Raw genomic sequence first — 23,237 nt, forward strand, 5'->3', positions numbered from 1 at the left:
ACGATGCATCATGTTGAGAAAGGACACAACAATTCATAAAACATACGATATACACATTCGGCTAAAGCAAAACTCAGAAGTATTTTCAGATAAAATGTCACTTGCTGAGGCACACTGGTCTCCACCTCTGGTACCAGTACTCAATCACAGCAGGGGAAAGCTCACAAAACATGTCACAAATCTATAGAACTGTAAGATGAGCTCTGGACCAGAAGGCTCAGGCACAGGCTTCACTCTCATCATGCTTACCTTAGCGGAATGAAGAGAATGCCATTGATGACATTGAGCTGTTCCAGCACACTGGACATACTGGGAGCAGTGAACTAAAAACAGAAGCAAATGAAATGCTATTACTGTTCTATTAATGAGAAGTGGTAAGGTGCCACTTGGCACAAATTTCAGGCTAACACTATTTCCTCATGAGAAGAGCGAAGAACTGGGTTTAAATTACAGTTCCGGATAATATAAGGATGGGGCAAAGCAGACAAATCAAAATAGTGTTTCAGAATTTAGGGCAGAAACATAATGCATGTGTAGATTAAAGAACAAAGAGGTTGGCCTGGTGCACAAGTTACTACTTGTGTAACGATAGATCTGTAAGACACATTAGTTAGTGATAGATTCCTTACCTTAGAATATCCCCAGGCGTCAGACTGGATCCGGAAACTTTTGCGTAGCAGTACCCTTGCACGTCGGTAGGCATCATCTGCGGCTCCGCGTCCGTCGTCGGCGCCATGATGACGTCGTCGGAGTACTTAGACGCCGCCTCCGCGTGCTGACGTCAGTTCTTCGACACAGCTTTTCCGCGCCAGAAACGCAGAGCTATGCTAAAAACCAACACTGGTGCCTTGACACTAGGGCCCTGAAAGGGGATGACCTTAACCCTAGATATTGGTTCGCAGAACGGGGAGGATGGGTGGGTCGGTAAGGAATCTATCACTAACTAATGTCTCTTACAGATATATCGTTACACAAGTAGTAACTTGTGCATCTGAAAGAGACACGTTAGTGATAGATTCCTTACCTTAGAATAGATACCCCAGCAATACCAACCCCGGTGGTGGGTCTGCGAACCAATAATCACACCAGAAAGTCCTGGAGGACGGAACGGCCAAAGAAGCCATCTCTCCGGACTTGGCTGTCCAGGCAATGGTGTCTTGCAAATGTGTGCAGCGAGGCCCACGTAGCTGCCTGGCAAATGTCCTGCAAGGGCACACCTCGGCCCAAGGCAGTTGTAGTCGCTGTGGCTCGAGTGGAATGAGCCCTCAGCCCAACAGGGGGTTCCTTCTTTGCCAAGGAGTAACACGCCTGAATATATAAGATGATCCACCGCGAGATGGTCCGCTTGTGTACCGCTTTCCTCTTCTTAGCGCCCACGTAACCAACAAAGAGTTGGTCATCCACCCGGAACTGGCGTGTGCGATCCAGATATAACAAGAGCGCACGTTTTGGGTCCAGACGGTGGAGCCTCTCTTCCTCTCTCTCGAGGGATGCGGAGGCGGAAAGAAGGTGGGCAAGGTGATGGATTGCCCAATGTGGAAGGCTGTGACTACCATGGGTAGGAAAGAGGGCCTTGTCCGCAGCACAACCTTGTCCGGATGGACTGAAAGGAAAGGAGGCTTACAGGATAGAGCCTGGAGCTCACTCACTCTCCTGGCAGAGGTGATGGCTACCAGGAAGGCAGTCTTCAAAGTGAGAAGGCGAAGAGGACAGTTGTGGAGCGGCTCAAAGGGAGCGTACATCAGAAATGTAAGAACCAAGTTCAAGTCCCACTGTGGCATCACAAAGCGAACAGGTGGAAACGTGTGTGTGATGCCTTTCAGGAATCGATTTACAATAGGGGACTTGAACAAAGACGGTTGATCAGGCAGCCTTAGGAAGGCTGAAAGGGCAGAAAGATAGCCCTTGATAGTGCCCAGAGCAGAGCCCTGCTGGGCAAAAGAAAGAAGGAAGAGAAGAACCTCAGAAAGAGGGGCAGAGAGAGGATCCACAGCCTTTGCTGTGCACCATGCCACAAATCTGTTCCACCTGCAGGCGTATACCGACTTTGTGGAAGGACGCCTAGCTGCCAGAATGATGTTACAGACTTCAGGAAGCAAGTCAAATGGCCTCAACTATCGCCGCTCAATCTCCAAGCATGGAGGTGGAGACTGGACAGGTTCAGGTGGAGGACCGTCCCCTGCTGCTACGACATAAGGTCCTCCTGAAGAGGCAGACGAACCGGAGGATCGACTGACATATTGAGTAGCTCGGGATACCAGTACTTTCGTGCCCAGTCCGGAGCCACAAGGATGACTTGTGCCCGGTCGCGCCTGATCTTCTTCAGCACTCTGGGCAGAAGTGGTATAGGCGGAAAGGCGAACAACAGACCGCAACCCCACTCGCGACGAAAAGCGTCTCCGAGCGAGTGCCGCCTTGGAAATTCCAACGCGCAGAACTGATGACATTGCGCGTTCTCTTCGGTGGCGAATAGATCTAACCAAGGCTCTCCCCACTGCAGAAAGAGACCTTGCGCCACGTCCGAGTTCAGACGCCATTCGTGATCCATCATGCACCAGCAGCTGAGTTCGTCCGCCCTGGCGTTCAGAGAACTTGTCAGGTGTTGAACCACCAGAGTCACGTCCTGATGTTCCAGCCATTGCCAGAGGCGCAGAGCCTCCTGGCAGAGGGTCCACGACCCCACCCTGCCCTGTTTGTTGCAGTACCACATGGCGGTGGTGTTGTCCGTGAACACCTGCACTACACTCCCTCGGATAGAGGGGAGGAATGCCTTCAGTGCTAGACGAATCGCCCGCAGCTCCAAAAGGTTGCTATGGAGCCGGGACTCCGCCAGAGACCAGAGGCCTCTGATCTCCGCCTCTCCCATGCGGCCTCCCCAGCCCTGGAGGGACGCGTCTGTCACAACTACGTGCTCCGGATGGGGAAGGGAGAGGGATCTGCCGCTGACCCACCACTGCAGCTGTCTCGCAGTGCCCTCCGAGATCAGGAAAAGGTCAGACAGGTTGCCCTGATGCTGGGCCCACTGAAACATCAGGTCCCACTGCAGAGCCTGCATTTGTCAACGGGCGTGATGCACCAGAAGGATGCAGGAAGCCATCAGCCCCAGAAGCCGCAGCGTTAACCTGACCGAAACTTAGGATAAAGGCTGGAAGATTGGAATCAGAGCCTGTATATCCTGAACCCGCTATTCGGGTGGGTAGACCCGAAACTGCGCTGAGTCGAGAACCGCTCCGATGAAAAGGAGCTTCTGAGAGGGACACAGGTGTGACTTCGGCACATTGATGGAGAACCCAAGCTGTCTGGGGCGAGCCCGCCTTCAACAACCAGTCGTCGAGGTAGGGGAAGACTGAAACCCCTAACCTGCGCAGATGAGCTGCGACCACCGCCATCACCTTCGTGAACACCCGTGGGGCGCTTGTAAGGCCAAAGGGGAGCACAGTAAACTGAAAGTGCTCGTGGCCTACCGTGAACCGCAGGGAACGCCGGTGGGCCGGCAGGACGGGGATGTGGAAATAAGCGTCCTGCAAGTCCAACGCTACCATCCAGTCTCCTGGGTCCAGGGCAGCTAAGACCTGAGCCAGAGTCAGCATCTTGAACTTCCCCTTCCGGAGGAAGCCGTTGACGTTCCGTGGGTCCAAGATAGGGCGTAGGGTACCAGAAAGTAGTGGGAGTAGCAACCACGTCCTACTTCTGGCCCAGGAACGCGCTCGATGGCCCCCTTGGCCAAGAGGGCCGAAACTTCCTCCTGCAGAAGCCGCAAGTGTCCCCGATACGCTGTGGTGTTGTGGTGGCATGGCTTGAGGGGTCGTCTCGAAGGGGAGGGAGTAGCCCCTCCGGACGATCTGCAGCACCCACCTGTCCGAAGTGACAGTGCGCCAGTGAGAGTGGTGATGGCGAACCCTGCCCCCCACTGGCGTCACATGGGCTGAGAAGCACAGACTAGGAGGGTTTAGAGGGGGATGCTGTGGGCGAAGGTGAAGGGCGAAGGACTGGCCTCGCCGTTGTCCCCGACCGCCTCCACAGCGATTTCCTCGGCCGCCACTGCGCTGGAAGTTAGTCTCAGGCGTGTGGCTGGCAGCACGTGTGGGGACGCCCCTTCCTTGGCCACGAAAGGAGCGAAAGGCACCCGTTTGCTGGTGCGGGCCGAGAGGCCCAAGAACTTGGCCGTAGCCCTGGAGTCCTTATAGCGCTCAAGCGCATGGTCTGTCTTTTCGCCAAAAAGGCGACGCCCATCGAACGGCATGTCCATCAGAGTGTTTTGGACATCTGCCGAAAAGTTGGCGGACCTCAACCAGGTGTGGCGTCTAACTTCACTGTTGTTGCCATCGCTCTACCTAGTGAGTCGGTGGTATCCAGCACACACCGGATAGAATATTTGGCTGCATCCCGACCCTCCACAAGGGCTTGGCCGAGTTTGGCCCGTACCTCCAACGGACACTCTGGCAGCACTTCCGCAACCGTCTCCCACAGAGAGTGGGTGTAGCGGCCCAAGAGGCATGCGGTGTTGGAAGACCGCAGTCCCAGACTAAGGGAGGAAAAGATCTTTTTTCCGTACTACTCGTACCTCTTGGATTCCCTGTCCGGCGGAGCCGATGGGAATGCGGTCTGGGAATTGGAGGCCTGGATGACTCGACTCTCGGGGGTTGGGTGGGTGGACAGGAAACATGGGTCGCCCGGGGCCGGGCGGTGGCGTCTGGCCACATTCCTATCTACGGGCGAACCCGTAGCGGGCCTGGACCAAGTGCCCAAAAGAACGTCGGTCAAGGCCTCATTAAAGGGCAGCAGAGGCTCGGGCGAGCTTGACTGCGGTTTAAGGACCTCTGTGAGGAGGTTAGTCCTCACGGCCGCGATGGGGAGCTCAAGGCCCAAGACCTTGGCAGCCCTCATCAACACCACACTATAGGTTGCCCCCTCCTCCGAAGCCACGGTAGGAGGGGAGACAAAACCAGTGTCTGGAGAGGTGTCCAGGCCACTGGCCTCCCCAAGGTCCCCTTGTAGGAAGGTACATCCTGACTATGGTTGCCCCCAACTTTTTGCCCTGTGTTTTAGCTGGTTTTGACATAGTCGACCTGGGATCCTGCCAATCAGGACCCCAGGCCTACTGCTCTCTCTTTAAAATGGATTCCATGTACCCTAGGTACATTTCCAATTGGTACTGGGCCACCCTATCAGACCCTGTAACTCAGGGCATGGGTGTACCCAGGGCTGCCAGGGGCTGCAGCATGTATTATGCCACCCCTGGCTGGCCTCCTAAATTTGACACAACTGGCTGCTTGACAGCTGGGGCAAAGTCGTGTAATCACCCTTTGCTGTAGATATAGTATACCTATATCTAACCCTAAAATGGACACACAGATCCCTATCAGTCACTCCTATGGCAGGCCTTAACAATCCTGAAGGCAGAGTGCTTGGAATCGTGTGAGATGGTGCTCTGGCATGAGCTGAGCCTGTCTGCAGCTTGCGGAACCAAGTCCTAATAGCTGTTCCATGATATCGCATACCATATACTCTTAAGTGCATTATAATCCTCGCGGTTAAATGCTAACTTTGGTATTGCTTTATCAAAACATGTCGAGTAAGGTGTCATACGAATTGGAATACTAACCCCTCGCCAATTCTGGCGACGGGGTTAGCATTCCACCCTTCTAGAGGGACACGACATGTATGTAACTGTGAACCCCGGTTAAAGTTAAGCAAAGCCTCAGCTCCACAAAATGGATGCTGCCACCACAGACACGAGTCTGACCCCCTGCAGCTGGGAGTCCTCCCAGTGAGGGGAGCCTGGACAAAGGGTTTCCTGTCAGGGGCGGTGCTAGCACCGTCCCAGACATGGTTTTGTGTATCCTGGGTAGGCAGGGCTTTTCAGGAAGGTGACTGCTGAGTGGCACCCCGGTGCTCACTACGCATAGGCCAGTCAGAACCAGTTCCAGGGGCACACCAGCCCCTGGCCTGGGGAAGTCCGGCAGGGGAGAGGGGTGTAACCACCCCCCTCCTGGTCCCACCCATAGGCAGGACCTAGTCACCGGGTCAGCCCCCTTTTTTAGTATAAAGATAGGAGCGGACCCCCTGTTCAAATTAGATCATCTTTGGAATCAAGATACCACTTTCTTCGAAAGGACTTCACGATTTCTTCTTCAAGATTCTCCCTTGTGGCTAAGGAGTAGTCACCCTGCATCAAGCGGGCACCATCCTAAAGAACACTGCGGTCTGCTGCAAGTCCTTCATCACGAATCCGACGACCCAGCTCGACGAGACCCGGCTTCCCTGGCCCCTCTGACCTCTACTCACCTCTACAGCCCAGCTGAGAACCGTGAGTGCGACGAGACCTCAAGGGACCGACGATCGCCAAGACTGCACGACATCTTTACTGCAAGCCCACCGTGTCCTCCACTGGTGAGTGCTTTGGGGTCCGAGAAGCCCCGACCCTGCGCAGCTCCAGCACCCAAGGTCAGCCCCCCTGCATCTCCACGATCTGCGTGGGGCCCTTCTGCTGTTTGCTGTGCACCGCGTTGTTTGGCTACTAGCCGGCTGGCTTGTGGCCCTCTGAACGACGCCCAACGACTTCACGACTGCTGGTCTGGTTGCTCCAGGCTGGCCTTTGCTTCCTTCTTCAAGAGAGGCACCCCGGACCCTCCTGGTCCACTCCAGACGCCATTTTAGGTCCACCGCGTGGGCTTGAATTTGCCAAGGCTTTGTTGCCCAATCCTGGGTCCAGCGACGCCGACAGCTTCTATCTTCGTGGGACAGCTCGATCCTCCATCCTGGTCGCCGACAACGCCTCCTGGTCCGTGAGATCTTCGAGTCAAGCGTCACCCACTCACCTAGTCGAGGTGGCTACCATCCGGTGCCCTCCTGGTGCCCACTGACTACTGGCTAGTAGTCTCGAACTTGGTCCCCTCTGCTTTCAGGTGTCATCTATCTTCAAGATCCAGGCTTGGATCCGACTGAACTTTCTTCACTGGTCACCGGCCAGCATCTTTTCTTCCGGCTCCTGGTCCGTCTACGAGGATTCCCGACGTCTTTTCAGACCTATGCAGCTGCAGCCCCTGGGCTAGGTAACTTCGGCATTTCGGTGCCCCAGCATAGCCTCACTATCCAAGGGTCAGAATCTACTTTCGTTTTCTCCCTACCAGGTCGGGTTCGCCCGAGAACACTAACTTTCTAATTCCTAGCTACCATAGACTTTTGTCCCGCATCTCGCGTGAGAGTGCACACACTGCACCCGAGTCCCCTAGGCCTCCTAGACATAATCTAACGATTCCCTAGTCAAGTCCTAGCGATTCCAAAAGCTATTAGTACTGTACTTACCTGCTAGGAATTTCGCATTCCACTTTCAGAGTATATGGTTTTCCGTGCCCCTCGGGCATTTGTATATACTGTGCTAACTTAAGTATTTTTGTAAGAGTTTTGGTTTGTGCTTAGTACCCTGTCCTCATAAAGAGTACAGGGCTGTTGTGATCTTTAAATAAATAACTGTTTATTTTCATAACACTTGTGTGGTGTCCTTTCACTTGGTATTCAAGGGGTATATGTGTGGTAAACAGCTGGCTTAACGCGCCCTCTCGAGTCTTTAGCCTTAGACTGCTCGTATCCATGCTACTAGGATAGCTGGTCTATAAGGTTGACTTACAACCAATCATCAATAAGGGTTGCTGGACTGATACATAGTGGGCACTAGAAAAGTGACCACTGCATATCAGGCCACCTTCTCACATTGGTGAGCAGCGGTTGGGATTTGAGCTTGCTGTTGTTTTACCACACGTATCCTAAGAATATCTTGTTGAAAGATCACATAAGTACTGTTAGGTACATATAACTAAAGCTTAGAATACTCTGAGTTCTACTGAACCAGCTGTTGCAGCTCCTCAAGGCTTAGCACACCTTGGCTGCAACTCTTAGCAAGGGATCAGTAGGTAAACACATAGTGTAGGTAGGTGCATCACTTACACCACACTAGAATCAGCATGTCAGACAAAGGAGGAAACTCTGAGTATCCCCTTGTGTCAGTGGACCTTCCACAGGTCACTTCTAAATATGCTGCTCTTAGCTTCCATGAGATGAGACAAGTGTGTACTCTCAGGAAACTAAAACAGGGGTCTAACCCCACCACTTCCTTTCTGATTGGTCTCTTAGAGGCTTATGATGCCAGTAGGGCTGGTAACCCAGACCCTTCTAATCCAGATGGGAGTTTGCCCTCCTTACAGGGACCCTTTGATATCCATCCTCTCCATGAGGCAGATGATGCTGAGGAAGAGGATGAGTTGTCAGGGGATGAGGCAGATAAGGGACAGCTAGAGGTCAGTAGACTAAGCAGGTCCAACTTAAGCAGACATGAGCTTGGTACTGGGGGACCCCTGGGCCCACTCTCAGGTCAGCTTAACATTGGGAATGGACGAGTTAGGTCTCTATCAAGAGGCTCTAACAGATCCTTTCGAACCAATGGCTCTCTCAACTCTTCTCACAGAGGGATGTCTTCCCCTAAGAGGAGAGTGTATGAAGCTGAAGAAAGGGCAATCAAACTGAGGATTGAAAGGGAAGAACTTGCCCTGGCCAAAGAGAGACTTGCCCTTGCTAGAGAGCAAGAATTATGTGGGCTACAGCCCACTGGTGGCAGCAATAAACCTAGCAATAGGGAAAGGAGTTTTGATACAAAGCACCTGAATAAGATAGTGCCCCCCTTTAAAGAAGGGGATGACATCCACAAATGGATTACTGCTTTGGAGAGAGCCTGCACTGTGCAGGGTGTTCCCCAAAGTCAGTGGGCAGCTATCTTGTGGCTCTCCTTTGATGGTAAAGGTAGAGATAAGCTCCTCACCACAAGGGTGGAGGATGCTAACAATTACCAAGTCTTGAAGAATGTACTGGTTGATGGGTTTGGTTTAACCACTGAACAATACAGGATGCTGTTCAGAGACACCCAGAAAACTCAGTCTCAAGATTGGACTGACTTTGTTGATTGTGCCACTAAGGCTTTTGAAGGCTGGCTACTGGGTAGTAAGGTTACTGATTTTAAAGGATTGTATAATCTAATTATGAGGGAGCAAATCTTAAATAATTGTCAGAACCAGTTATTACATCAGCACCTGGTAGACTCTGATCTGACCTCTCCACAGGAATTGGGTAAGAGGGCAGACAAATGGGTCAGAACCAGGGTTAGGCCTAAAAACCAGGGTGGTGACCAGAAAAAGGAATCAACCAAGCCTCAAGAGAAGGGTGGGGATAAATCCTCAGAGAAGACTTCCCAAGGGCCCCAAAACTCCAACAAGGGTGGTGGGTCCCAGAACACTCCTTCAGAACAAAAGAAACCTTATTGCCATACCTGTAAACAGGTGGGTCATTACAAAAGTGATGTCAGTTGCCCTAAAAATGGTAATAAGGGAAACATACCCCCAGGTAATACTCCTAAACCTCCTGTTACCACTAGTGGTAATCCCCCAGGTGGTGGGAGTGCCCCCAAGAATGTGGTGGGCATTACTTTGGGCAATCAGGAGGACTATGGCCTAGCCAGGTTCCCTGACCACACTCTTGTCTGTGAGACTGGCATGGGGTTTGCCAACTTCACTACTGGACCCCACATTTTGGGAAAGTATAGACAAGAAGTTTTAGTGAATGGTCAGAAAGTTGAGGCATTCAGAGACACAGGGGCCAGCCTCACCATGGTGAGTGACCATCTGGTCCCCTCTGCTCAACTGACCCCTGGTTTTACTTATCAGGTGACAGACATTCATGGAGTGAAGAGAAGGCATCCCATGGCAGTAGTCAAGCTCAGTTGGGGTAATGTCACAGGGCCCATGAGAGTGGCAGTGACAGATAACCTACCTGTAGATTGCTTACTGGGGAATGACCTGGAACTCTCAGCATGGGCTGAGGTGGAGCAAGAAACTCACTCCAGGATGATAGGCCTATCCAGACAGGTTAATGGGGCAGTAATAGCTACAGCCCCAGTCCAAGCACCATTCCTCCCTGAAAAGGTTGGAAGGGCAGTGGTAGCCACTGCCCAGGCTCAGACAGATTTTCAAGAACAGGATAGGAGGGCTGTGACAGTCACAGCCCAAACACAGACTGAGTGCCCTCCTGAAAAGGTTGGCAAGGTTGAAATGGTCTCAGCCTCTACTCAAACAGATAGTGAGGTTGTGAAGCCTGAAACAATGGATCACTCCACTCAAACAGAGAGCATTGAGGAGGAAGAAGAGTCTTCCCCCTCCCAGACACTAGGTGAGAGCCAGCCTCCTCAGGGAACTGACTCTACCCCTGTTGAAGGAGCTGCCCCAGAGGTAGTCAGGCCTAGCCTGGCAGAGCCCCTGATGGCAGTGGACCCTTCCCAGGTGGGACCCAGTCTGGAGCAGGTAACCTGCACCTCTCTACCCTGCCTCAGTCAGCCCAGGGCTGAAGAGGACAGGGAGGCCAGTGGTGGACCCCAAAGGGCCCCCTGTCCAAAAGAACCCCTTAATCAGCAGATTAGGATCACTGAAGCTGGTAACCCTAGCCAAGTGAAAATAGAACAGACTCCTGAGGGATCCCCCTTAAAAGTAGTTAGGGAACTCCCACAGCTGGACATTGTTGGGCACAGCCAAACATGGGACCTAAAAACCCCAGACCTGACCTGTCCCTCCAGTAAGCCAAACAGAGGGACTCAGCCTCCAGCTTTAGGTAGCCAGAGGCTGACCCTGAGAGCTCAGTGCATCTCAGCTAAAGAAAGAAAGGCACACATGATGAATGGTGATTGGAGGAAGTTGAGCCCAAAGGTAGAGGAGCCTCACTTCAGTACTCCATCCCAGCATCAGCCTTCTTCTTTCCCAAGACACACCAGAGACAGAGATTCCCTATGGTGGAGACCCTCAGATACCCTTAGGGTGAGGGGTTGCCTAGTGGACCATGACACAGGGGGAAACCAAGCCAGAGCTGGTCCTTCCTTATATGGCCACTTAGGTAATAGAGGCTTACCTGGACAAGGATAGCCTTATCTCCTTTCGTTTGGGGGGGGGTTGTGTAGGAAGGTACATCCTGACTATGGTTGCCCCCAACTTTTTGCCCTGTGTTTTAGCTGGTTTTGACATAGTCGACCTGGGATCCTGCCAATCAGGACCCCAGGCCTACTGCTCTCTCTTTAAAATGGATTCCATGTACCCTAGGTACATTTCCAATTGGTACTGGGCCACCCTATCAGACCCTGTAACTCAGGGCATGGGTGTACCCAGGGCTGCCAGGGGCTGCAGCATGTATTATGCCACCCCTGGCTGGCCTCCTAAATTTGACACAACTGGCTGCTTGACAGCTGGGGCAAAGTCGTGTAATCACCCTTTGCTGTAGATATAGTATACCTATATCTAACCCTAAAATGGACACACAGATCCCTATCAGTCACTCCTATGGCAGGCCTTAACAATCCTGAAGGCAGAGTGCTTGGAATCGTGTGAGATGGTGCTCTGGCATGAGCTGAGCCTGTCTGCAGCTTGCGGAACCAAGTCCTAATAGCTGTTCCATGATATCGCATACCATATACTCTTAAGTGCATTATAATCCTCGCGGTTAAATGCTAACTTTGGTATTGCTTTATCAAAACATGTCGAGTAAGGTGTCATACGAATTGGAATACTAACCCCTCGCCAATTCTGGCGACGGGGTTAGCATTCCACCCTTCTAGAGGGACACGACATGTATGTAACTGTGAACCCCGGTTAAAGTTAAGCAAAGCCTCAGCTCCACAAAATGGATGCTGCCACCACAGACACGAGTCTGACCCCCTGCAGCTGGGAGTCCTCCCAGTGAGGGGAGCCTGGACAAAGGGTTTCCTGTCAGGGGCGGTGCTAGCACCGTCCCAGACATGGTTTTGTGTATCCTGGGTAGGCAGGGCTTTTCAGGAAGGTGACTGCTGAGTGGCACCCCGGTGCTCACTACGCATAGGCCAGTCAGAACCAGTTCCAGGGGCACACCAGCCCCTGGCCTGGGGAAGTCCGGCAGGGGAGAGGGGTGTAACCACCCCCCTCCTGGTCCCACCCATAGGCAGGACCTAGTCACCGGGTCAGCCCCCTTTTTTAGTATAAAGATAGGAGCGGACCCCCTGTTCAAATTAGATCATCTTTGGAATCAAGATACCACTTTCTTCGAAAGGACTTCACGATTTCTTCTTCAAGATTCTCCCTTGTGGCTAAGGAGTAGTCACCCTGCATCAAGCGGGCACCATCCTAAAGAACACTGCGGTCTGCTGCAAGTCCTTCATCACGAATCCGACGACCCAGCTCGACGAGACCCGGCTTCCCTGGCCCCTCTGACCTCTACTCACCTCTACAGCCCAGCTGAGAACCGTGAGTGCGACGAGACCTCAAGGGACCGACGATCGCCAAGACTGCACGACATCTTTACTGCAAGCCCACCGTGTCCTCCACTGGTGAGTGCTTTGGGGTCCGAGAAGCCCCGACCCTGCGCAGCTCCAGCACCCAAGGTCAGCCCCCCTGCATCTCCACGATCTGCGTGGGGCCCTTCTGCTGTTTGCTGTGCACCGCGTTGTTTGGCTACTAGCCGGCTGGCTTGTGGCCCTCTGAACGACGCCCAACGACTTCACGACTGCTGGTCTGGTTGCTCCAGGCTGGCCTTTGCTTCCTTCTTCAAGAGAGGCACCCCGGACCCTCCTGGTCCACTCCAGACGCCATTTTAGGTCCACCGCGTGGGCTTGAATTTGCCAAGGCTTTGTTGCCCAATCCTGGGTCCAGCGACGCCGACAGCTTCTATCTTCGTGGGACAGCTCGATCCTCCATCCTGGTCGCCGACAACGCCTCCTGGTCCGTGAGATCTTCGAGTCAAGCGTCACCCACTCACCTAGTCGAGGTGGCTACCATCCGGTGCCCTCCTGGTGCCCACTGACTACTGGCTAGTAGTCTCGAACTTGGTCCCCTCTGCTTTCAGGTGTCATCTATCTTCAAGATCCAGGCTTGGATCCGACTGAACTTTCTTCACTGGTCACCGGCCAGCATCTTTTCTTCCGGCTCCTGGTCCGTCTACGAGGATTCCCGACGTCTTTTCAGACCTATGCAGCTGCAGCCCCTGGGCTAGGTAACTTCGGCATTTCGGTGCCCCAGCATAGCCTCACTATCCAAGGGTCAGAATCTACTTTCGTTTTCTCCCTACCAGGTCGGGTTCGCCCGAGAACACTAACTTTCTAATTCCTAGCTACCATAGACTTTTGTCCCGCATCTCGCGTGAGAGTGCACACACTGCACCCGAGTCCCCTAGGCCTCCTAGACATAATCTAACGATTCCCTAGTCAAGTCCTAGCGATTCCAAAAGCTATTAGTACTGTACTTACCTGCTAGGAATTTCGCATTCCACTTTCAGAGTATATGGTTTTCCGTGCCCCTCGGGCATTTGTATATACTGTGCTAACTTAAGTATTTTTGTAAGAGTTTTGGTTTGTGCTTAGTACCCTGTCCTCATAAAGAGTACAGGGCTGTTGTGATCTTTAAATAAATAACTGTTTATTTTCATAACACTTGTGTGGTGTCCTTTCACTTGGTATTCAAGGGGTATATGTGTGGTAAACAGCTGGCTTAACGCGCCCTCTCGAGTCTTTAGCCTTAGACTGCTCGTATCCATGCTACTAGGATAGCTGGTCTATAAGGTTGACTTACAACCAATCATCAATAAGGGTTGCTGGACTGATACATAGTGGGCACTAGAAAAGTGACCACTGCATATCAGGCCACCTTCTCACACCCCTGTCCAGTCCTCTTGAGACTGACACTCTCGGGTCAGAGGGTCCTCAGACCCCTGCCAATTCTCCTCATCACCCATCTCCTGATACTCAGGGTGTTCAATCAATGGGGCCGATTCATAGAAGTGAAACCCTCCAAACTCCATCGAAAGCGGCGCCGACGTCGGAACCGGAGCTAAGGAGGCATCGGGGACGGTGCCGCCCGAGGACGGCGCCGGAGGCGACACCTGAAGGACCGACGCCGGATGGGGGGGGGGGGGGGGGTCGTAAGGTCCACAGGCGACGATCCAGATCCCGAGGAAGGTCCAGTGGGGTCCCGCGGCACCGGGCCCGAAGGTGCCAGCGGTGTCGGGACTGTGGGGCCATGTGGCGTGGGGCCCGAAGGCGCCGGCGGCGTCGGGGTGAAGCACCCGATGGCGTCTAGGCCGAAGACCCCGACCCGCTAGGGGCCCCAGACGGGTCCGCTGGGCCCAAAGGCGCAGCGGAGCCCGTCGCAGGAGAAAGGGACCTCATGGCCATGAGGAAGCGCTCGATCTCCTCCGGCGTCGCGTCTCGCCCAGGGACGGGAGGGTGTGGAGCTGGACGCGCGCCGGCGACTCCAACGGAGCCGCGTGGGCGGTGTCACCCGAACCCCCCGGCTGCATCGCGCGAGCGTCGGGGGAATCAGAAGAGCAATGACACCTCTTCGACTTCTTGTGCTTCTTACCTGATGACGACTTCGACCTGGAGGAGTGCTGCCGACTCTCGGAACTGTGGTGGCTTTGAGCCCGCGATACGTCCCTCGACCTCCCGTGGGACCGGGACCTCTCACGGCGCAGGACCGACTGCCGGAGTTCGAGTCGCCTGCGGGACCGCTCCCGCCTGGCTTCGAAGAGAGGGCCCGGCAGTCGGAGCAGGCCTTGTCGTCGTGGTCGATGCCTAGACAAGTTAGGCACAGGTGGTGAGGATCCGTGACTGACATCGTGCGGTCGCAATCCTCGCAGTGCTTGAAACCAGGCATCCCTACGGCACCGATCGGAGTCGTAAGACTTCGAGAAATGATCAAAAATGATCCAAAAAATTTTGTCAAAAATTGACTAAGGGTTACTGCTTTTTTCAGATCTGCGCTTACTGGCGCGGAAAAAAGAAGAACTGACGTTAGCATGCGGAGGCGGCGTCTAAGTACTCCGACGATGCCATCACGGCGCCCACGACGCCGACGACGGACGCGGAGAAGCAGACGACGCCTACCGACGCGCAAGGGTACTGCTACGCAAAGTTTCCGGATCCAGTCTGACGCCTGGGGATATTCTAAGGTAAGGAATCTATCACTAATGTGTCTCTTTCAGATATATGATGTTCACTATTCTAGTGAACACCTTGCACCAGTCCAAACAACCCTTATGGTGATGGTTGTAAAGTCAACCTTATAGACCAGCTATCCTGGAGGTGGCGTGGACAGAACAGTCAGGCTAAAAGACTCTTGAGGGCGTGTAAAGCCAGCTGTTTTACCATATGTAACCCCTTGAATACCAAATGAAAGGACACCACACAGGATATATATAAAATATATATGTATTTATTCACTAACACACTCCTCTGAACTCTTTATGAGGTCAGAGGCAAAAGCACACAACAAGTTACACTTAGAAATACTTTAAATAGCACAATTTACAGTTAGGCCCTAGGGGCGCGTAAAACCATATACTAAGTAAGTGGTAGAAGAACCAAGACTTGGCAAAGGAAGAGGCCTAGGGAATCGCTGGGGCTACACTATCTGACCCTTAGGTTAGGCTGCACCAGGCCCACAGGCGGCGCGTGTAGTGTCAGTACACTCACGCGAGAGTCAATAGAAAGTCAATAGGAACTTAAAAAGGTAAGTAATGAAGTTTTAGGACACTTCCGGTCTAACTAGGATTACACAACTAACAAAACTAGACACTAGGATAGTCAATCCCTACAGGACCACCGAAGTACTCGCGTTACCTCACCCACGGGCTGCGGGTGCATAGGTGTCAAAGTGTGCCGGGTTTCCTCGTTGTTTCCTATGGAGCCTTGGAAGAAGATGCTGCAGGCGACCAGGAGGAAGATGCCCGGGTGGATCCAAGGGTGGATCGGAGTTGAAGAGGACCTGAAAGCAGAGGGGACAGAGTCTGGGTCACTAGCCAGTGACCGGGTGGAACCAGGAAGGAACCAGACGTCGTTGAGGAGCAATCAGGTGCTGTCGTGAAGCTGGTTGTTGCAGCCACGCGGACCAGGAGGCGTCGAGGACGGCCAGGTGCAGGAGACGAGCTGTCCCAAGAAGGTTCTCGCAGATGGAGGGGTCGGCTTCAAGATCGGAGCCAACAAGCCTAAGCAAAGGCAACCCGGGCAGGATACACAAAAGGCTTCTGGTGCAGACCAGGAGGGTCTGAGGTACTTCACCTCTTCAGGGAAGAAAGGGCCAGTCTGGAGCAACCAGACCAGCAATGGATTTGTAAAAGGATCGTCGCCACAGGGCTACTAGCCAACTGGCCAGCAACCGGACAACGCTTCGAGCAGAACACAAGCAGATCTCGTTGAGTGTGGAGGGCTGATCTTCAGTGCAGGTGGAGCTCGGTGTAGGGGTGTCTCAGTCCCCAGTGCACAGCTTTGAGGATGCCTCAGGAGCGGCGCTGTTAGCAAGTTGAAGACTTTCCAAGTTGCCTGGTTCCACGGGTTCCGACGCCTTCCACGGGGCTCAGCTGTGCTGGAGTCGTGCAGTGGGGTCAGAGGGGTACGGGAGTCGAAGTCTTGTCAGGCTCTGTGCTCGGGTTCCGGCAGAAACGGGGAAAAAGCAAGCTGGATGGTTCCCCAGGGTGGTCACTCCTTGGCCACAAGGGAGATTCTTCAGTCTTCAGCTCAGGTGAATGTCGAAGGGTCCAGAGTTTCGTCTCAAGTCGATTCCAGGATTAATCTAAAGTCTCCTGGGTCAGCTCCTACCTTTATACAACTAAAGTGGGCTGCTTTGCTCACTAGGTCCCTCCTATGGGTGGGACCAGGAAGGGGGGTGGTTACACCCCCTTTCCTTTGTCCAGTTTCACGCCAGAGCTGGGGTTGGAGAGCCCCAGCAACCGGTTTGAACTGGGGTATGCATGAAGCACCTAGTGTGCTCCAGGCAGTGTCTCAATCTATTCAGCCCTCCCTGTCCCAATACACATCCTCCTGTCTGGGGTGGTGCTCGCACCTCCCCAAGCAGGAAACCTACTGTCCAAACCTCCGTGACTGGAAGGACTCCCAGCAGCAGCAGGTCAGACTTGTGTCTGTGGCAGCAGCATCCATTTTGTGATGCTGGGGCTCTGGTTAACTTTAACCGGGTACAGTAGTTTCAACATGTCTTCTCCCTCTAGAAGGGTGGAATGCTACCCCCGTCGCCAGAATTGGCGCGGGGGTAGTATTCCAAAGTGTATGACACCTTACACGACATGTTTGGATAAAGCCAAACCAAAGTTAGCATTCAACCGCGAGGATTATAATGCACTTAAAAGTATATGGTATAGCAATATCATAGAACAGCTATAAGGACATGGTTCCGAAAGGTGCAGACAGGCTCAGCTCATGCTAGAGCACCATCTCACACATAACCAAGCACTCTGCCTCCAGGATTGTTAAGGCCTGCCATAGGAGTGACTTATAGGTTACTATGTGTCTATATATAAGGTAGGTATAGGAATACTATACCTAAGCAAGGGGTGATTACATGACCTTGCCCCAGCTGAGTGATCAACCAGTTGTGTCAATTTAGGTGGCCAGCCAGGGCTGGCATAATATATGCTGCAGCCCCTGGTAGGCCTTGGGTGCACCTATGCCCTGGGTACCTATGGTACACTATACAGGGACTCACAAAGGTGACCCAATATCCAATTTGGTATTTACCTACAGTACATGGAGTCCATTTTACAGAGAGAGCAGATAGCATGTGGTCCTAAATAGTAGGATCCCAGGCCAACTCAGTCGAAAACCAGCTAAACACTAGGCAAAAAGTTGGGGGGCAACCATACTCAGGTATCCACCTTCCTACAAGGGAGAAAAGAGAAAAAGCTGGGGAAGGATGCACAGCTGATCAGGATTTAAAAGGCATGGGGTTGTGAGGCTTCTGATGTAGTTAAATATAAAACATAGCAGTGCAATTGCAGATGAAACAGATGCAAACGGAGAGTTCTGAGGCATGAAGTATGGGCTACGTGCCAGTGGATCAGAAAGGCAGCAAGATGGAAACATCGAAAACAGATTGGAGACTGAGAAAAAGAGCACAGGAGTTAAGGGGTCACAGTAAAAGAGGTGCTGTGAAAAGAGACAAGGGGAGGATGATGTGGATTTTATGAATATGAAAGAGACATGTTTTCGAGATGGAATATTTGAGGAGAAAACAAGCAGGATCGATAATGCTGACCAGGCTAGGGAGAGGCATTAAAAAGGTATAAAGTAGTAGAGGAAAGGAGATGGAAGAACAATCCGGAAAGAAATAAGGATATGCAGGAAGGTGGAAAAAGTAATCCCTGTTGATTGGGGCCATTTCCAAAATAGTGAGCACAAAGACCAGATGTAACAGAGAAAGAAACAAAGTTAACAGTAGCATGCATTTGATAATCCCTCTGCTTCTAGATGTCCAATTACACGGTCTTTCCTGAATGGGTACAAATGAAATGCACAAAAAAACAACAGGAGGGAGGTAGAGTATAGAGATAGGATTCTTACTCCAAGGGCACTGTTACATAAACAAAAGGAATCCTACTCACAGTGGAAGTGGAAACGTGTCTACCACATGTGTGGGGATACGCAGTGTTTTGTAAAATACCCCTCACACACCAACAGGCCCCTTGGTGTCATGCTTCATCATCGGGGTCTTCGCACCCCTCTAACGGGATGCGGCGGCACCAGAGGTACTGTCCATAATCACAACAGTTAATTACCTCACACTGCACTTCTTTTTAACAGTACCAGCCCGGGGTTGTGAATAAAGTTTTTTCCTATACACCCACGAGCCAGGTACTTTGTAAACCTTCACTATATCCCACCACTCACATTTAAGTACCCCTACCACTTCCACCACACACACCACACATAGTCCAACTTTCAGTGCTCCCGCGTAGTCGAAGGTCGCAGCACACCGCATCCCGTTAGAGGGGTGCGAAGACCCCGATGATGCAGCATGACACCAAGGGGCCTGTTGGTGTGTAAGGGGTATTTTACAAAACAATGCATGTCCCCACACATGTGGTAGACACGTTTCCACTTCCACTGTGAGTAGGATTCCTTTTGTTTATGTACAAATGAAATGCACCATGGCTGCTTTTTGCTGCAATAATGCTCGTCTGGAAATGCAGGATGACTCAACAGTCTGATCAGGAGATGGATATCTGACCCTAGCAGACTGCAGTTACCTTGAGAGGCATGATATTGGCATTGGATCCGTTCTTATAAATCTCGTTCATTGTGCGCTGAAGAGACACTGCTTGTTGTGTGAGGTGTTTCAGGTACTCAGAGCTCTCCTTTGTCTTTTCGTGCTGTTCCCCAAACTGAAAATGAAAGAAAAGTTTTTAATTTCACATGATGGTGAATTCTAGTAGTGGGCATTAACCTTCCATTGCAGGTCACTCAACAAAACTGGTGCTTTTCCAAAGTAGGTCATAGCTGATCCCATTTAGTTACCAGGCTGATGTCAGGTATAGGGCAATGTTTTAATCAAGCAAGGAACACATTGAGCTCTTCTTTTCAATTTCAATGTAACTAAGTATCATCAATATTCTTTATTTATTTATCAATTAACTTATTTATTTGTAATCTTTTTCTTCAATTGATTATTTGTACGAAGTATTGTTGATTAACTGTTATTCTTAAATAAACGTACTTTTGAAACTCAAATGCAATATTTTATAACTTTTGTTTTCACATCCTTCATTGGAACCTGGCGTCAGAAATATAAAATAATGAATGATTTGGAAAATTGCAAAGGACCAATACTTTTCTCACTTCTGAATCTTTCAAACAACACTGCACTTAATATACCAAAGGACAGCCTCCAGTTCTGTGGTTGTGCCTGCCTGAAGTTCTGGCCATGCTCTGCTTCAGTACTCCTCTTGTTACATACTCACTCCTTTCAAAAGGCTACAAGTCCATAATCAATCCCACAGCCTTCGACACTGATGAAACACATAGGAACCAATTTTCCCTAAACGTCAGCCATTATTTCTGAAGTGCATCAGCTAGTGCAGGCTAAACATACTGTACACCATTGCCGTATGGATCCTTTGTGATACCCTTGTAGTTTGACATTTATTTGTACCCCTTCGCTCAGGTAATCAAAGGGATCTCACAATCCCAGAAGTATTCAGAGAACTCTGAAAAAAGACCACCAGGAAAATAGAGCTTGAACCAAGCCAAAATCATAAATCATCTGGAACCGGTCTACTAACAGATGAAGGAAAACTACCACTCTTGAAGAGACCATAACACAGGTGGTAGGCAGAGACGATGGACGTCAAGCACGATGCTTTACCATTCATTTGGCTCATAACCCTGGTAAAAAGTCAAGAGTAAGGATACTGCCAGTTACTTTTAAAGGGAGGCAGGGGAAGATTCTGTCCTGTAGTAAGGTATGGAGGCTCGCTATAGCACGTGACCCTGGCACCGTCTGTGGTCCCTGGGACATTAACATAGTCTGTGGAGCAGCGCTGAATCCTCCATACAGCAGCATCTACAGGTTATAAGAGGATCTCATTTATCACACAACATAATAATAATAATTCCTATTTGTAATGCGCAAACATATCACCCCTTAGGGGTTTCAAGCTGCTGGGGGCCGTCGGGGAGATTAAGTGAGCTACTGCCCAGAGTCACATGATGCTGAGCTGAGCTGCTGCCAGCAATTAAATTGTTAACCCCGGAGTCAGCCGTTCTGGCCGCTGCACCACAGCATAGAAAACCCATGTGTGCATAGAGTGACTAGTAAGATACCCTTCAAGAAAAGAAAAAGACATTTTAAATTAAATGGGGACACATGCAAAAGAGAGTGAAAACCGAAGATTTCATATCTCTGTGGGCGCACTTCAGATGTAGCCCTGCAGGTGCTCTCACGAAGCAGTGGTGAGCATGGCAGTTTTCACAGCCCATGGGAGAGCTACCTGGCCCATACCACTGCAAGAGTACTAGTATAGCTCGACCAGACAATATTATTAGTTCGACTGGGCAGGGGCGGATCTCTATAGCTTAGAGTACACTAGGATGAAGAGTATGTCTCTATGATAAACCTGTGACTCTGCATAACTGCCAAAAAGATCCTCAGAAAGTGTTTTAGCTCAGTTACCCAATCAACATAACTTAGAACATGGTTTAGTTTCTGTTCTCTACTCTTCGGTGGAGTGGTGTGGCTCAATGGTTAGAGGCGGCAGACCCGGACGCAGAGAACGGCCCGGGACCAGGGTTCAATTCCCGACGCGGCAGGGTCGTGGACCAAGGTCAGCGGACTCGATAATTCTCGCCTCGGTGCCTACTCTAACCAGGGATCACACTCGGCAACTCTGGGCATTAGCTTGCCTCATCTCTACAACGGCCCCCCACATTCGCCGGCGATGCCTGGTTTCACCTTGGAGATACCCAGTAGGGACCATCTCACAGGGATAGCCAGGACGGGTTCCCCAGCGGTCTACAGCGCCACGACGCCTCAGGGCAGCAGTGCGCTTTACAAGACACATACATTACATTTACATTTACCTCTGCATACGGCATGACCGATCGAATGGCCATTTCTATCCTTAATGGAACCTTCTACTGCTACATATTCACATGCTCTGTGAACTCCTGGACAAGCAAGTACAGAAAGTGACTTATGTTGACCTTGAGCAGCAGTTTTTGAGGCTCTGCGTTTTCAAGATGATGCCTGCAGCAGTTAAGAGCTGGTACTTCACATTACCACACATTTACAAGTAACATGACAAAGTAATGTGGGACACCCTAATTCTGTCCACGAGGCACTCCCCACTACACTGAAGGACTCAATTTCACAACTCTACAGCTACAAAAGAGCACTGTATGCTGAAGCCAAACCTGAGTTTTGTAGATCGTGTAGCCTTCCTTTTCATGCTGTAGTGCTGATCGAAACTCTGCTTTACTTTCATACACCCGGGCAACAAGATGATGGCTGAAAGCAAATAAACACCCTTTAAGCCTTTACACTGGAGACTAGCACCTGCAAGACAACCCCTTGGTTGCGAGGATTCAACCCTCCTAAAATGGGTCGGGTTGGACAATAAAAGCTGACATTTGGTTAGTTAAGAGTTTAATTATTAGAGTGAGATGGGTAAATAAGTTAACATGTGCTGTATTACATAGATTGTGCAGGTTTTCTAAGTAATGGAGATAAAAGCAAGAAACTAAAAGCCAATAAGAAAACAAAATATTAAACAGCTCTTTGTAAAAGTAGTCACTAAATGGGGAAAACACAATTTTCCCAAAAGGGGAAATAAAATCCCAAAGGCCACTATGCTCAATGGTAAAGCCATGTGCCAGTTGGAAAGTCCTGCGTAGGGGTCTCAGCAGATGGGAAGATTATCCTGCTAGAAGCACTAGATGTTTAAGGAATTTCGCCTTACACTTTATGGCCTAAAGTAGCTATGCAATCCCTTTGTCTCCTATCAGAAATATGTGTTGAGTGTAGTGACAATTCCCTCCCGATAACATACTGTAGTGCTTGCTGGAGGATCCAGCATAACAGCTGCAATTTAAATTGAATTAAACTGAAAGCCACTTCTCGAAAATGAATGGATAGGCTAACTGGGGACTACAATATCCCTGTAGCATTAACCATTTGTTTGTTATTTTACAGTTCTTCAGGGTTATGGCTTTGGCTCTCTAATAAAATAAATTTTTGGAACTGCCAAGCCCATTCCCCCCTTTTGCTGATCAGAGAAATTGTTTTCCCACAACAATGAACCAGGCCAACTCATAATGAACAGGTTACTTACCTTCGGTAACGACTTATCTGGTAGAGACTGTCTTGCCGCATTCCTTATGTTAGAATTATTCCCAGGCGTCAGACTGGATCCGGAAACTTTTTGTGAGCATTACACCTGCACGCTGGTAGGTGGCAGCGTCATCCTACCCAGATGAGACATGCGCAGTGTCGAACAAGTTACTTACCTTCGGTAACGATATATCTGTAAGAAACAGTAGTTCGTATTAGATTCCTTACCTTAGAATATCCCCAGGCGTCAGACTGGACCCGGAAACTTTTGCGTAGCAATACCCCTGCGCGTCGGTAGAACGTTGTCCGCGGCTGCGCATTCGTCGTCGGCGTTGTTAGTGCCGGAATGACGTTGCCGGTGTACTTAGACGCCTCCCTCGCGCGCTGACGTCAGTTCTTACACACAGCTTTTCCGCGCCAGATACGCAGAGCCATGATAGAACCAACACTGGTGCCATGAAACTAGGGCCCTGAAATGGGATGACCTTAACCCTAGATATCGGTTCGCAGAACGGGGAGGATGGGTGGGTCGGTAAGGAATCTAATACTAACTACTGTTTCTTTCAGATA

General features: G+C 50.9%; 1 protein-coding gene across 6 annotated transcripts in view; it reads right to left on the reverse strand.

Annotated features, from left to right (window-relative positions):
* Positions 1-23,237, reverse strand: part of CLUH (CLUH binding protein of NUMT mRNA) — a 440,989-nt gene that overhangs the window by 22,790 nt on the left and 394,962 nt on the right. For all 6 annotated transcript variants that reach the window (XM_086954526.1, XM_086954524.1, XM_086954527.1 and 3 more), the window contains exons 23-25: positions 21,752-21,845; positions 19,090-19,224; positions 250-323 (exon numbers count right to left, since the gene is read on the reverse strand). In XM_086954526.1, the coding sequence (XP_086810652.1) occupies positions 250-323; positions 19,090-19,224; positions 21,752-21,845 (303 nt within the window). The remainder of the gene's footprint in view (positions 1-249; positions 324-19,089; positions 19,225-21,751; positions 21,846-23,237) is intronic.

The sequence above is a fragment of the Lissotriton vulgaris genome, chromosome 2_1 (assembly GCF_964263255.1).
Source record: "Lissotriton vulgaris chromosome 2_1, aLisVul1.2, whole genome shotgun sequence".
In the NCBI taxonomy this organism is placed as follows: Eukaryota; Metazoa; Chordata; class Amphibia; order Caudata; family Salamandridae; genus Lissotriton; species Lissotriton vulgaris.